Below are 16,878 nucleotides of genomic sequence, written 5' to 3' on the forward strand. Positions count from 1 at the left end.
AGCACAGTTCTGTCTCTTGGTATACAAGAGGCTGTACAAACTAATCAGAGAGAAAGTAACGAATTTTCTTTCTCCTAGACAGGCAGAAAAGTGAAGTAAATGAAGGACTGTTTTAAACCAAGATTGACCCCTGCCCCCTTTCACATGCTAGTTTCAGTCATTAAGATTCCCCAGGTCTAAATTGGACTTCATTGTGAGAGCATGCGAAAGTTGAATTTGGTAAAGTAACTTCTTATTTGGATGAGATATTTGAGGATGAAAAAAGGAAGTAAATGTTCTGGCCAAATATCATCTTCGTGCATCTTCCCATTATCTGAATTTGTTCCTTTCTAAATAAAAACAAAGCTTAATACTCTATGACCAGTTTAATACTTTATGACCAGCTTAGAGACGCATATTATCATGAATGCTTACATTATAGACATACATCCAGAGTCGCCTACTGACAGAGGTCAAAGCATTGTTTGATTCAGCATTGTGGTGCTGAATGACTGTCCCTTGGTGTGGAGTTTGTCTTAGTCTGTGTCAAGTTTCCAACCAAATGCAAAAATTCTTTCAGATTTGACAAATTCCATTTGAATTGCAGAGTGAAATGTGTTTGAAAATCTGGTTTTGTTTAGATTTTTTCCAGAATACTCATCTATAAAAGTTTGCATTATATGGGTAACTTAATTTTAATGGCTTTTTATGTGCTGCTAGAAGAAGAAACCCTTCAGTATCAGTAAGGTATGAATTTAGTGCATAAGGAAGAAATGTGAGGTAGTACAGGAATTTGTAGCTATTTTGAAAGGATTTTATTAGATGATTATCACTGCAAATATACAGGCATTTCTGGTATATGCTAGTGTGAACTGCCTCAGTCTCATTCCTAACATTGCTAATCCATATGACTTCAGATGTTAAACTTCTAATGTTGTTAGATTTACTAATCTTTATTAGACCTGATATTACTACTTTCTTATTCTTGCCACAAAAATTTAATCTCCTAATTTCTTAACTCTAGCATAAAATTGGATAAAATCAGGATAGCCTCTTAGGGCCTGTTGAGTTTCACTTGAATTTTTCTATCCACCGTTACAAATACTCTTCCCTTCTATGAAATCTTTACTAAAAGAGATGATGGTATCATATACCTATTTGTTTGGCAAAGAAGGACACTTTAAAGTAAAACATGGTCTAGTAAATTCTGCTGGTTTGACACTGAACTAGACACAAGTGTACTTAACTTAAAAAACCTGCTTTCATCCTACTTAAGTATCAACAGTGTTTTGGGCACTTCAAACATAAATATGCTTTAGCATCCCTTGTACTTAATGATGTGTGCATGTGTGTCTGATATGAGAACTGAGTGGACTGTCTCAAGTAGAGTTTTATTTTTAGAATTACTTTTGTAGTTAGGCAGAGAATAACTCTCTTTTTGTGTGTATCCATGCAATCTGTTAACAACAATGTTCTGCCTCTCTTCCCCCCCCCCCCCCCCCCCCTTATTGTGACAGATATGGATAACTAGTGAAAGGACAACTTGTATTTACCTTGTGATATTTAGCTATTCTTTAAGGGAAAGCTGTGTTTAGCATTGTTGTGTTGCTGATAATACTTAAGGGAGACAAGGAAGATTGGTGCGTCTGTGAGCTTCCTTAGGGCTTTTGTTGCCATGCAGCTCACTGAGCTTGTCTATAGCAGCAAAATACTGAATTAAGGTTCAGATTCAAATATATTAGAATATGGTAATGATGGCTTGCAGTTTTGTTACCTCATCAGCTGTGTGCATGTCTATTTTATCTTGCATGAGCTTTTCTTAACACCTAATTCTTGTACATATTTTCATGTTTTTTTCTCCCCCAGTGGTATTCTAACCAAAGAACTGAAAAGTAAATGTTATAGAAACTATTCTATTGTAAGCAAGTAGAACACCAGATAACCCTTCCCCCAACTCTTAGTAAGATCTCGTTTGTTTAGTTTCCTGGTTTGCCCGCTGTAGAACAGCATCATGCTGTAGTCAGTGAAATGTTAAAAGCAATAGGTGATACAGTTTGTTCTTTATCACAGAACACAAAGGGAGTGTTCTAAGATATTTTTCATAATAAAACCACAAAAGAGAAATCCTTTAGTCTTGTATAACAAGATTGGTTTTTTGATTCAATCAAGTATCCCCAGAATGATGTGTGACATGTACGAAATGAAAGATAATAAAACCACTGATCTGACTAGGTAGATGTAATCTTCAAGTGTAAATGTCACTTATTCTGAGACTTTGCTATGTTAATACTAAACAAGCTATTTTTTAAAAAAAATATAAAAAAAAACCCCATTAGCTGACTTTGTTAAATAGCATAGTATATTAGTTCTGGAGTGGAAAGGAGGTAAAGAGGAAAATCAGCATTTTCAAGCATTGTCTACTCACATCTGTAAATCTGTAAATTTCTCTGAAGCCTAAGCTGAATTTTAAAACCTGTTTTTTGGTGCAGATACGTGTTTGTGTATAGAAGAATTTCTTTGTGGTAGGAATACTGAAATCCTAAGTTTTTTGCAATGCTACCAAAATAAAAGTTTAAAATAAGTTGAGCTAATAAGTAGCTTAATCTGATATTGCCAATTAATAATGTAGTTTAAATATGCTCAGAAAAGAATTCTGGATCTACTGACTTGCCTCCAGTTAACTATCAGGTCTGTGACAATGTATGGCTTCTATTTAAGCTTAAAGGCATTTTGTAGTGAGAGTGCAGATTGATAGTAAGAAAGATGGATGATGGTCCTGTTAGTCTGATGAAAAAGCCCCCAACCTACTAAACAGCTGAGCTAGCCATACATCGGCAGGCAGAAAAGACCCAAACTGTGCAACCACTGGAATAGCTGCTATTGTATATAGGTGGTACCTCAGTCTGCACTTAGAATGATCAGCAGCTGCTTGCTTTTGTGCCCACGAATTAACACTTACAGAAAAGGCTTGGGGGACTTGGGGAGAAGCTCAAATGCAATAATAATCTTAAAGTAGTACAGGAACTGTATCTCTGAAGTTATTATTGTACCTGGATAAACTAAATATTCGGTTGTGCAGAACTCATGGGTTATTGTAACCCTAACGAGTGGCTTCTTAATGCTATACTTTCTTTTAACTTTGACCTGTTTAGAAAAAGGTTTTGTGTTGCTTCACTTCTAGCTATTTCCTATGCTTCCCAGTAATGTCTCCCCAATCCATGTTTTCTCGTAGCCTTCAAGATGGTCAGCAAGGCCAGCAGCCCTCCTCCCAGGCCAAAGTGCAGTCCCGCCCCCCCTGCCAGGCCGCTGGGCTCAGCGCTAGCACCTCCTTGCTGGTGAGAAACGGGAGTGTCCACTTAGAAGCCTCACATGCCACTGCATCTGCTGTAGGCGGTAGCAGTTTGCACGATGACCTTGGTATGCAGGCCTTATGTAACCTTGGTGACATGGACGTTTTAATGCGGCAGATGTATGGGTAATAATGCGCTGAAAATCATTACTTAGCTTCCTTTCTGAATCTCGTAGGTGCGTTTCTGAAGAGGCAGTGTTGCTCGTTAATTCCCTGTCTTTCAGGATGGTTTTTCCATGCACTTTCTCTAATAAATGCACAAGGAGAAACATTTTAAAGATTCATGAATACAAATAACGAAGTTGTAAGATCTTTCATGACTTGAACGATATAGCACGTGTAACGCATAAGTTCCTGTCTTAGTCTGCATTGTCACAGATAGCTGGGCAGAGATTGATATCGGCTTTGGGGAGCTTCTGGTTCTTGGGGGGGGTGGGAACGGGCGGATGACACTTATGCTCCTTAGAGGTTTCTTAATCTTACTCCCCCCCTCCCCCCTTTATTTTTTGAGTTGTGCTTGGCTGCTGTTTAAAAAAGAAATTGCCATGTGAAGGAGGATAGTTTCCATGTGCAAATTAATTTAGCAGCTGAAGATCAGAAGAAAATCACGACTTTCTTGTATCAAATATCTTCAGTTCATTTAGTGCCCCATGGTAGTTCTTGTTTTTTCTGTATAGTGCTTCCATTTTATATTAAATATCTTAACTGTTTATTAACTCATCTTTTTCTCTGTGGTCAATAAAATCACTATGGAGAGGGAAGGTTAGGATGGTTGTAATAAGTGACTGATTCATGTGACCCAGTAAAGTAGGGGTAGATATGGGGAAAATTCCTGGCAGGAGTGTTTTCAGTAATCCATACATGACCTGAATTGCTTGTGACTTTTGGCATTAACATAGAATTCCTGCTTAAAATATTAATGTGGCTGTCTTTAGAACTGATACTTATTAGTGACATAGTATTTTGGGCAGCTGTTGGCTGTATATTTTGAGTTACATAATACTACAGGCTAGCTCAGAACACTGATAACACTTCTGACACCCCTTACTGTAATCTGCTACTAAAAGATAACTGAATATAATTTTACTCTGCCAGTGAGGAAAACTTCAAGAATTGCTGTGTTGTGGTGACCCTTAAAATATGAAAATAATCTTAACTTGTTAACCAAACTACACCTTCTAGTTGCAATATAAAAAAACTGAAAACAGCCCAGACATTCTCTGATATGTTTTATAAAATTAACTACAGATGTGGAAAATGGACAGTCAATTTACTGTTGTGTGTTAGATTCTGTGGTTCTAGAAGTTTCTAGATAGACAAATCAAGATTTAGGATTATATAACTCTGAACTATGAAAGTATGCCAGTTTTTAAGCATATTAGGGCCTTTTAGTTTAATTTGGAGCCTTGTGTTTCTTGTTTGAAGGCATTATTTTAATATAACTTGCATGAAATTCAAAGATGCTTGTTATTTCTGTCCGAGGTTAGCGTTGAGTTTTATGCTTAAAGCCATCATTGTTATTTCTGAAAAATATGCTTCATCTTGCCCAAAATAATACAGTAAAGGTTTATACAATTCAAAATATAATACAGAATCCAGTTTTCAACAGTCTGAATTATTTAAGAACTTTGTGGTACTGTGTCTTTCTCAAAATTAAAGTGGATTCTTTAAGAAATTTGATGTTTCTTTCAAGCTGTCTGAACAGTCACTAGGAATGCAGTGCAATGGAGTCTTGAACTTTTCACAATTAAATTAATCTGAAACTTTGTATTTACTGTGCTTATAGTAGGATGGGGTGATACATTGCAAGTGGGAGGCACAAAACTACCAGGATCTGCTTGGTTAAAAATCTGATGTGTAATAGAGATTTATTCTTGACTTAAAGCTCTTTAGGAGCTTGAAACATCTGTTTAGAAGTCTTCCCTGAGTGAACACAGTTAGTATAGGCAAGATTGTGCCCCCCCCCTTTTTTTTTTCTTTTGAAATTAAATTTTCTGTTTGGTGTGACAGGCTTCCTGAAATTCAGTGGTGGGAGCAAATGTGTTTTCAAGGAGATGTATGTTTTGTGTGGCGGATATCCTCTTTTGTTAGGCCAGCTAATACAGTTGGTAACATGGAGCAAGCTTTCACATGCACAGTCTGTTCATCAGGCCTGACAAGGGACAGTGTCTGAGGATAAAAAGATGCTCTGGTCATAAGGAAAGAAAATCAGGGCTGAAACAATAACGCTACTGCTGTATTTGCCTTAACTCTACAGGCTATTGGTTTTGTTCTGTTCCAAATTACGTTAGAGTGAAAGATGACCCTTTTTTGTTTTTAATTCTTATGCTGCTGTTAAAAGCAATGTAGATAAAAGGATCGGGTGTCCCCCCCCCCCTTCCCTCCCCCTTACTGAGATCCTATTAGCCTTTTTTCCAGCTCCTCTGGAAGATAAACAGAGCATGTGCTAATGTATGTGAAAAATATTAGGACTCCTTTTTTAGTGTACAAGGGCAATATCTGCTTCTACATTCTTTCCACTATTATGTTGATGTCAAGCTGCAGCTCTTAAGAAAACATGCAGAATTTTTTGATTTGAAGGTTCATGTCTATTAATTTGATTTTCATGGCTTATTTTATGAAGGGTAAACCTTGCTGGGTTATACCTAGTCTACACTCAGTCCAGTCAGGAAAGCAAGAGTGGATTAATGGAGAGCATGGCCAAACTTTAAGCAGCCCCAGAGTAGAGGTTGTAAGTTAAATGGTCCTGAGCTATTAATGCTTCCTGGTTAGGTGTAAAAGAGGCAATGAAGCTTCCCAGCAAGAGCAGTAGTCTGGTAATGACCATGTAGTCTTCTTTAAGACTTGGTGGGCATTGTCCTGCCAGTAAGAGAAGAGATGCTTTGAGGCATTATCTCTGGCCTTCCAGGTTTAAAGTAGAAAGAGCTTTATAAATTACATTCTTGCTTCATGAGGGATGAGGGGGGAAGAACATGAAAGGGTGGAAAAGGAAGCTTCATGTGGAGCAATAAATGAAGAAAATGATGGGAGAAACACAGGACAGATTGGATGCCATGATGTATTACAGGCAGAATTAATGTGATATGAATCCAGAGAAGGGGACTGGGGGGGGGGGGGGGGCAACAAGCCATGACTTAATTGAATTACGGTCTTCGGAACATAGTCTGGCAGCCCTGATAACCTTTTATTCTCACTAATATCTAATTCTCGGGGCATGTAGATGATGAGCAGAGTTTTTGAATCCTTGTGGCAAAGGCTGTGGCTATAACCATTTGTGAAGGAGTTTGGAATCCAAGTACTGAATTATCAGAACAGATGCCCAGTTTCTGAAACTGGGATGTAATAACAACCTATTATTCTCAGCTAGCTGATTTTTTTTTTTTTAATGTTGGGATGTATAACTGGAGGAATATTGCTCTTGTGATTAGAGATCTAGTTATTCGAAGCTCTGCAATACAACTACTCTGCCATGTCTGGTTGTATCATATACAGGTGATAATCTCAGATTTATATATTTCTATTTATGAAGTTGGTTGGATTTTCCTGTTGAAGATCGAAATTTCCCATATTGCCTCTAAATATTAATCAAACGATTTATTTGAGTATATATTTAAAAATTCAGTATCAGTTCATCAGTATTTTTTTTTAAATGACTTTATTTAGGATGGATGGGGGAGTATTTTCAAAGGTACAGGTAGAAAGAAGATAAATACTTGCTTCTGATTGTCCCCATTGAAAATATTCTTCTTGTAGTTTGTGGGATTCTTCATAATAGGTAAGCTGTTCATACAGAATTTAAAAAACAAACCTCTTTGAAGTGTCCAGACTGCAACTATGTAAGTTTCAATGCTGCAGCTAAAGATAAATTTTTTGACCTTTGAAAAATATTTCCTTGCACAGTAGAGAGTCTTCAAATTCTGATGGCTTCACTGGTTGTCCTGACTAGGTTTTAAAGAAGTACTGCAATAAGTAGTAGATGAGGTTAGACTTCAACTGTTAGCAACATACAGAACTAGTCCATGAGAGGTTTGAAACAAAGTAAGACTTCTATTGAGCAGAAAACTGGAAGATGTGCTGAAAATAGCTTGGCTGAAGAAAACATCAGAAACTCCATTTTAGTTTGATGCTAAGTCACTTAAGTCTCTGCCAGGTTTTATCTGTATAATCTCATCAGTCTGTTGCTTTCATTGATTCCCAAAACTGCAAAAGGCCAATTCATAGTGTATGTGAACTATCACGCTGTCTTTGGACTCAGTGATGAGATTTCTGTTCTTTGAAACAAGTGCATGCATTCTTCTTTTCCTCTCATCATGTCAGGATGAGGTTGTAATCTGGATCCACATTCCTGAATATCAGTGACTTAGTTTTGTCATTTTTCTAACTAGTCTAAATGGAATATTACTTGGGTGACTTTAATTTGCTAAGAATTCACAGCTCTCCCTTTGTGAAAAGTTACAAGCATTTCTCTTTAGTGGCCAAACATGCTACTGGCTGTATTTCTTTATTTGAAAAATAAACTTTGAGTTTGCCTTTTGTTTACACCCTGATAAAACTATAGTCCTTTAAACAGTGATGATAATTCTTGCTCAAACATATTCAATGTGATGCTATTAAATATTTCAAAGAGAATACTGTGGGAGAATGAGGAATGGGAGGAAGAAAAGATTACCAAGATAGCTGTAAAAGTCTCTAAGTAGATCCCTAAATATTGAATCTTGTGAGCATTAGGATCCTTCATTAGAGTGCGAGAGTGCTGTGAGGAAACTGTCAATAACCTTACACAGATTAAAAAATATATATGTTTGATTGATTGGGCTTTGGAGCTCAGTGACGGAATCTCAAGTTACACCATATGGTTAGCTTCCCCTCCAACACTGACTGGTTCCATAAGTAACTTTGGCTACTTCGGATGACGTCAAGCTCTTCTGGAGAGCCCTTTGATTTACAAAAGGGCAATTGTATTTTATTGAGAACTTGCCTGAGTTAGAGTTTTAAAGTCACATTTTTCTTGTCAGTGAGCTCACTCTCATTTTAGTAGAGGAATGCATGCAAGTGTGGCATAACCTGAGTTGATTTTGTAGTTCATGTGCAGATAATCTGACATTGTTTCATCTGTTTGTTGAAATCATTTAATATATCTCAATTTACCAAGTATGTTTTATCCCACTGCAGTCATGCAGTACTTATATCAACAATGTAAATACAGGAATTTGTAATAGACTTAAAGATAATTTGGGCATGAGGGAACTGTAGGTATTTCCTAATGTGAAGTTATGCTGATTTTTTTTTTTTCCTGTAGTTATAAGCTCTTCTCAGAGATGTTGACGTTATTGTGTAACACAGTTCAGTAAACTTCTTTTGAGACATATTTATCTGATGCCTTATCTCAGTCCTAGAGAATGAGAAGATATTTCTTCTAAGTAGTATGTTCCAATTTCTGTGACCATCGCTTCCATAATTTAAAAATCAAAGTTTCATTGCCAGGATCTCAATTCAGCTATATAAAAGCACAAAGAACTTGAAGTATCCCAAACTTACTTTTTTCTTTTAAGAACTGGTTAGTCAGAGGATTTTTTTTCTTTAAGTTACAAATAATGTTGTCCACACTAGAACTTGAAATATATTAGCCAGTATCTTTGTGTGTGTTGCTGAAATTTTATTTTACTGATGCACTTATGAAATATCTCTGTAACTGAGATTCAGTTGTGGTGACAAAGCTGACTAAGTAGTGTGCTAGTTTAAATCTAAAACTTTGCTTTAGTAACAACTGTTGCTACGCTAACCAAAGGACACTTAACTAAAGGGCTTCATTAGGAGATTAATTATTCTAAAAATAATACTAACAAGTGAATTTTCTACTTGTGTTTCCTTACAAGTATCTATAGTAGATATAATTAAATACTGAGGGAAGACTGTTATGTTGATGAATTCTGATGCCTGCTGTCCATGACTCCTAAGCTATGTAGCTGTCCTGTCAGAATGGTCTTTTCTTTCTGAGCACAGCTGTGGTATGCATTTGCTTGGGCTCCCTACCCCCCCCCCCCCCCCCCCAGTGATGATAGGAATTTTTATGAAGATATTTTCATGGTACCAGTATTTTTTCCCTTAGTTTCACTGATTTTTATCCTTTCAGTTCTATTTCTTAATCTCCTCATTTCCAAATGCCTATAGAGGGAACTCAATTTCCTGAGGAACTGAAGAGAAGTCAGGGTAGGAGACAGGGAAAGGAGAGGGAGAGAAAAGAGGGGGAAGGGAAGAAAAGGCTGCGCTCTCATGGATGGAGGAAAGAGGGGAAGCGCTTATCCTTTGTCAGCATGAGGAGAAAGCAAACTCTAGGATGTGCAGCTGAGAAGTGTATGCAATTTTTGCTTCTGATGCTCCAAAGTTGGGTTTTTGTTTTGTATAAGCAGATCTTAAAACATTTCATGTTTCCATCATGGCTTAAAAGACTGGTTGTGAGCTAGAAGAGATGCAGAAATTGGCAGGGCATTTGACATAAAAAGATTTCGACTTTAAAATCTGCTTCCAGTGTTGAGCTGAAATATATTGAACCTGGCCTTCAGGGGATATTACAATGCTTATCTCTCTAATCAGACTATTGTGGAGGGAAGGGCACTATAAGAACATAATATTGCGAGTAAGGTAACCTGTCACTTGGGTTTTCATCTGTGGCTACTTTTATTTTTATGCATAGGCTTGATATTATTCATTCAAAATTAGTTTTTAATACCAAGTTTAGGAAGTTATGGTTAATGGATTTTCAGTAACTCCAAATGGTTTTGCACACTTCTGTTCTTACACTGAAGTGTTTTCTTCTGGTTTGAAGACTAAATCTCTACCTGCTGTTTTTTACTTTTTCCAGAGGTGAAACTAATGAAGCATCTCTGGTTATTTCTTTGACTCTATTTCTTTCTAAATAGACATGTACTTTTTTTTTTTTAAGAAAAGAAAAAACACTTGAGGAATCTCTGCTATAGCTAAATGCCATGGTTCCTAAATGCTGATAGAGAATGATTCACTGATTGCTCTACAGGGGGGGAAAAAAGCATGGAAGCAGTTGGTCATTGCAAGTTATTCACCTCCTTATTCTCTAAGGAAAAATAAAAGCTTCTGTTGTGCTTCTGTTGCATTAATGACGATATCTTTGTAAATATGAACTCAGAGTTTAATTTAGTGTTACAATTTACACTATCTTGTAAACTGGTATGAAAGAGAATTGAGTAGCTAATTTCTTACTCTGTGCTGGTAACATATTACTGTGTTATCACATTTTATATTCTGACATTGATATAAATTTAGGTGTTTAAATAAGTCTCTTTTAAGTTAATGTATAGAAACTAGTGCCAGTGGGATGAAATGTTATGGAATTTTGACCTGGTTCTTGACCTTTTCTTTAATAGGTAAGTTCAGTTCTACGCTCTACGAGACAGGGGGCTGCGACATGTCACTTGTGAACTTTGAGCCAGCTGCAAGAAGAGCATCCAACATCTGGTGTGTGTGAAGGCCAGTCAACAGTGATGGTTCTTGTCTTACTGCAACAAAAACTCTGATTTTAATTTTAAGAGGCCATTTAGTATGGACTACAAAAAACACTTTTTTTGTGTAAAATATCTGTGTATTTTTACTTTTAAAACCTAACTGATTTTTATTAGAAGATCACATTAAATGGATAAATAATCATTTCTACTTAAGCTAATATTAGTCTTTTCCAAGATTTGCCTAAGTAATAAATGTCCACATAGAAGTGCATTTGTCAGGTTTTCAGACTGGCTTACAGGAATTCTTTCTTAATGAATTTAACTTGGGTTTTGGGAATGGAAGGCACTCTTAATCATAATTACTATTATTTACAAATTAACTTCCAATTATGAAGCGAGTGTATACCTGATAAGTTTGTTCTCAAGTTCATAGATGGCATGAAACAATACAGGGTTAACAAGAGTTAACATGCTTGAGGTTAAAATTTGACTTACAGTTGAATTAGCCGGCTATATATTTGAAAATTCACTTGCTTTGAGAAAGATACCCTTTCTTCCTTTGAAGGGACAAGGAGGCAGGCAAAGGAAAACCACCCAAAACCTCCCCACAAAAATCCACTGCATTACACAGAACTGCTCTGAAGCTATTATATCATGCTGAATGCTACTAAGCCCCACCACATGTTGGTGGGATAGCTATTGGATTTATGGAGCAATGCATTTTAAAAACTGTCTTCAAGTCCTTCCTGTTACAGTGTGCAAGTACCTCTCATAGAGCTGAGCTTTGACATTGAGTTCTGTATTCCTTGCACACAGCTGCTGATGCCTGCCTCTGCTGCTTGCGTGCTCCAGATACAGTGGCTTTGGTGATGGCTGCTGCTATGAAGCTGCATAGGCTAGTGAAAGAAGCAAACTGGGCACATCCAAATACCGACATCTCAGCTTTTCTAGGCAATACTTAAAATTTAAGTAAAATAAAGTTGATAACAAAGGCAGCTTTTAGCTCAAGACAAGGAACTGAAGGAAACTGGTTTAAACTTGATACAAGTCTTGGTTGTGTGATATGCAGGGAAAACATATTTATATATATATAATATATATATTATTTATATATATAATATAATTTTTATATATATATATACACACACATGCACACACATATGTATATATAAATAAAAAAGCTGCCCAAAACTGGGGAGAAAGCAGTGGCTGGATATGGACTTTACTAAGAGAAATTTGTCCATATCTCTAAGAAATGGTAATTGCAAAGTAACTCTGCTCCTCTTACCAAAGGTTTAAGAGTATTTAATGTTCAATTTTCAAGAGCGATTTAAGATTAAGAATATCCGTATACTTGTGTTAAGTGTGTAGCATCTTCGGCAGTTTTGAGACTTTGGTAAAATGATATAAAACTAAAAAACTGTCTGTGAACTGACAGCAGACGCAGTGTTCTTTCAGAGATATGTGGTGCATGTCTACATATTAGTAGCTAACTGTTTTTAAAAACAGAATTGCATGTGGGTAGTGCGTGGGTGTGTTCGTGGGTTTTTTCATTGTTGTTTGTTTTGTTTTGTTTTTTTTTTTGTCAAATTATTTCCTTTGCAATAATCCTCATTAAACAACTAAGGGATCTCTAGCTGGTCAAATCATGCATTGAGGAAAATTATAGTAAGGGTAAGGGTAAAAAGCTACCTGCTTTACTGTAGCTACAGAACTTACTGCAATATACAAGCCTGACATCAAGATTTGTTTCCTTGCTTGGTTGTGTGTAAGGCTTTAAAAAAAAAGAGGATACCTGTGTCTTAAAATGTGTGATTGAAGGGGGAGAAAAAAAGTAAAGTTTTTAAGCTGAAATTTGGAAGGAGTCAAAATTGATTTAGATCACTAGTAAATTAGAATGGCTTGTTGAAATCAAATGTACTTTTATAATCTGAAGTCTTTTCCCTGTTCTTATAGTGACACGGACTCTCATGTATCGAGTTCTACCTCAGTTCGCTTTTACCCACATGACCTAGTAAGTTTTAAAGTTTATTTTTAAAGCATGCAAAAAATCAGAAGACTGTTTTTTATAGCATTGATCGTTCTGTGTTTGTTCTTGAGAACTTTTTTGTCTGTGTTCAAATGAAGATAATTATTTACTGTTGCAGTGTCTTCCTATATACATACAACTTCATCTTTTTTGCAAAGCACTTTAAAATCTAAATATAAAGGGTTTCTTCTGAAACTTGATAATTTGAATATAAATTATGTGGAAGTAAGATGTGCTGAGATATCCTATAAAGATTTCCAGAGACTAGATAACTGTCCTTCGGCAGAGTTCTGTTCCTGTGCACAGCTAAGAACGGCAGGTGGCAGAAAGAATAAATGTCATGTTTTTGTTCTGCAGTTTTCTGACCAAACAAATTCAGTAATTCTTCTAACAGGAATTTAAGAAACTGTCATTGGAATCTCTTGCACAAAGTTTAATTCCTATGAAATGGGCTCTTGAAAAAAGGCAGAGGCTTACACGCCTTCATCCTGCAAATAACTTTATAATTCCCTGGTTTTGTGATCTTGGGCCTTTTAAACTGCTGTCGAGTCCAAATGTACCTGTGCTTGTAATTTGGAAGTCCAGTATTGCTGTGCCACTAAAACCCTGCAAATGATCATGGTTCTTAAGAAAATAAAGCATATTAAGCTGTTACTGTTAACAATGATCACCTAATTGAGAGGGGAAATGGAATTTTGATTGTGCGCTTGGCAGAGTAGCAAGAAATCTCCATTTGCCTGACCATGCGTTTTCACAATAATGTGATCCTCAAACCAGATGTTTGCTAGGGGAACTTTGATTTTTCCAAGGGATGCCAGCCTTCAGGAGAGGGAGGCTGGATTACCTGTTATGTGCTGTTGGCTTATCAACGTGGTCTCATTGAGGAAGATGATTTTCAAGAGTTTTCCTTAAACAAAGCCCATATGCCTAAATGGGAATTTCCCCTTGGATTTATTGTTAGTGTCATGAATGTTGCATCACAGTGATATTTTACTGGTTCAGAAAATAGGTTTTTTAAAAATTCTCCAAAAAACCCGTTTTGTGACCCAGCTCATCTTAAATGGTGTAGTTTTTGTATTTTGAAATACCTTTAGAAAGTGAATGTTCCTGATAGTGTGCTCGCTTCTTTTTTAGTAATTTTTTTCTGGAAAGGAAAAGCTGTCTGAGCGTAGTTTCAGTATACTGATGCCTTAAAGAATCACGAAAAAATGTTGAAAAGTTAGAAATTAAATGTTAAAGTTTAAGATAATTGTAAGATGTAAAACTGTACTTTTGAAATTTCTAGGTGACATGAGTACTTAAATTTGACTTTGCTTTAGAACGTTATAAAGAATTTTCATTAAATGACATCTTAATTGTAGTATTAAGAATAAATGGGAATTTGCTAAGATGTTTCTTAGCCTGTTAATGAGACTTTATAAATCTGTCTGGGTTTGACCAGATGTACATGCTTCAGTGACTTTTTTTTAACCTTCTGAGTACCTTCCTGAAATGTCCTTTGTGATTATTAGCATTACTATGATTTCACGAGAACTATAGGGGAAATAATAGCAAGCTGAGGAATAAGTGAGGAATTATAAATAATACTTGATTGGTTTGGGCAAGGTTTTTTGCTCATGTCTGAATATATTCAGAATGTAGTAGTAGAACGTAGTAGTTAAATCACACCACTGATACAGGCCTGTGTTGCTTTGTCTTGCAAAAATCAACAATTTAGCATGAGTGTGCCTGCAAGTTAGCTGACTAATCTAAGAAATGTGTTGTCATTTCTTTGAAGTCAGGACTAGATTCTTGTACTAAGCATTGCTGCTCACCTATCAGTTTACTTGTCTTCAGACAGGGAGTTTCTAGAGTAAATGGAATAATTTGATTAGACAGATTGATACTTCAAATGAAGTAAGTTAGATGATAGAATACTAAACAATTGTGTTGCATACAAACTGTTATTGATGCTGGTACCATTCATTTGCTATGATAAGGGCAGAAAGAGTAAGTAGAAACCTCAGAACTAACAGTGTGTATAACTTCTCAAAACTGAAACTAAGCAATTCTAACCATTATTTTCAAAGTAATATTCAGTAGGATACAGTGATATAACATAAATAGGCTTTTATTAATACAGTCTTTCTTTTAGCTTTCTCTTCCCCAGATCAGATTGAACAGGCTGCTAACCATAGATACAGATCTGCTGGAGCAGCAAGACATTGACCTGAGCCCTGACCTTCAGGACCACATGCAACCTCAAGAGGAAGCAGCTCAAAAAGTCAAGCAGTACTATCGCTTTTGGATCCTGCCTAAGCTTTGGATTAGCATCAATTTTGATAGATTAACTCTTCTGGCTTTATTTGATAGGTGAGATCCTTGTATGTTCCTAGACTTCAGAAAGTAAAGATTAAAAAATGATAATCAAGCTGACTAATACAGATAGAGGTATCCTTAGAGAGCCATACTTACTGTACTCTGAAAGATGAAAGAACAATACAAAATACAATTTTTCTAATATAACGAAAGTTATTCTTCTCTAGCTATGCTAAAATGAAAAAAACCCTCACTTTGTGTGAGTGAGGCAATAACATCTCTTCGAACTGTCAAGAAAGAGATTTGTTGCAAATCTTTAAAGCTATAAAATAAGTGTGTCAAAAAAAATTGAAAGTTGGCTGGGACCTGACATACACCTATAGTGTTTCAGCAGGTAGAAGAAAACTTACCAACTATTTCAAAGCATTTTTCCAAAGGCAGAAAGCGTTATAAAACAGTGTAATGTATTGTCCTTATTTACCTATTGGAATAAAGTGAAAGTGACCCTCCTCTTACCAGCTGTGAGAGTACATACAACACTTAAATTTTAGCCATAAACTTCCTTAAGATGAGCTGTGTAGTAGTGATTCTGTCTAGACGGAAATACTACTAGGTGTCGTTTAGTGCTACCATACCATATGGTATGGTACACATAAATACTGTTTAGTCCACTTTAGATCGTTTAGTGTAGATTGTGAGAGAATACTTTTACTGTGTAGATTGTGAGAGAATACTTTTACCTTCTGTATTATAAAATCATGAATGACAAGTTATTTCTAAGTAAGCTATCATGCATGTAGTTTCCTCAGTCTCTAAATGTGAGGAAAGGCTTGTAATAATCCTGCGTGGAACTCAAATATAGATTTATATTGCAGACCATGCTTCTTCTAGCTGAGCATTTAAATTATTTCTGAAGCTATCAGTGCTGCTTCTTAAAGGTCAGTTCCACAAGATACTAATTGCTTTCAGCTGTCATTGAAATCCTGGTAGCTTCTCTCCTAGCTTTGCTAATAGGCAGTGTGCTAATATAGTCTATGCAAGTTCAAATTTATTCTTAACTACTTTGCTACCAGCAGTATATTTTATTTGTTAACATCTGACCCTAGCTGCTGCTTTGCAAATTTTTCTAAACATAGTTAGCTATTAATGCTATCTCTCTTTTTTTGTTTGTTTTGTTTTTTTTCCCCTAATACAGGAATCGTGAGATCCTTGAAAACGTGTTAGCTGTCATCCTAGCTATTCTAGTTGCATTTCTGGGTTCTGTACTTCTTATAGAGGGCTTTTTCAAGGATATTTGGGTCTTCCAGTTCTGCCTGGTAATAGCCAGTTGTCAGTACTCACTGTTGAAGGTATTTTTATTTCCATCTTCACTTTTTATAAACAGTAGAAATAACTTAATTTGTTTGTGTAACAAACTTCCATGTTCCAAAATGTTTGGAGATTGGGTATTGTCTGCCAGTTAGGGCTTTAAGGAGAACCCTGGGTGTGTGTTTACAATGAAATGAGCAAGCTTCAGCTTCTGGGAAGGTTTGCTGGATGGTCATACAAGGTCACTTAAAATAGTTCTGCATGTTTGTTGCACAACCCTTTATTTGTTGTTCTCATGGACTTTGTTTTCCTAAAGAGGAAAAAAAAAATTCTCTTTGGTTGAAAACAGTCCACTAACTAGACCTGAAATCTTACTGTTTTTCAGTGAATCCACCTGAATACATTCCTATTAAGTAAATATACATCTAAGCATATTT

The 16,878-nt window shown here is 36.1% G+C and overlaps 1 protein-coding gene across 5 annotated transcripts in view; it reads left to right on the plus strand.

The window, feature by feature from the left end:
* The window catches only part of PCNX1 (pecanex 1), a 91,833-nt gene that overhangs the window by 34,428 nt on the left and 40,527 nt on the right, over positions 1-16,878 (plus strand). For 3 of the 5 annotated variants that reach the window (XM_064512526.1, XM_064512527.1, XM_064512531.1), the window contains exons 8-12: positions 3,212-3,396; positions 10,729-10,819; positions 12,763-12,820; positions 14,970-15,187; positions 16,329-16,482. In XM_064512526.1, the coding sequence (XP_064368596.1) occupies positions 3,212-3,396; positions 10,729-10,819; positions 12,763-12,820; positions 14,970-15,187; positions 16,329-16,482 (706 nt within the window). The remainder of the gene's footprint in view (positions 1-3,211; positions 3,397-10,728; positions 10,820-12,762; positions 12,821-14,969; positions 15,188-16,328; positions 16,483-16,878) is intronic. The other 2 variants (XM_064512530.1, XM_064512528.1) reach the window with 2 other exon arrangements.

Source organism: Dromaius novaehollandiae, chromosome 5 (assembly GCF_036370855.1).
Source record: "Dromaius novaehollandiae isolate bDroNov1 chromosome 5, bDroNov1.hap1, whole genome shotgun sequence".
NCBI lineage: Eukaryota > Metazoa > Chordata > Aves > Casuariiformes > Dromaiidae > Dromaius > Dromaius novaehollandiae.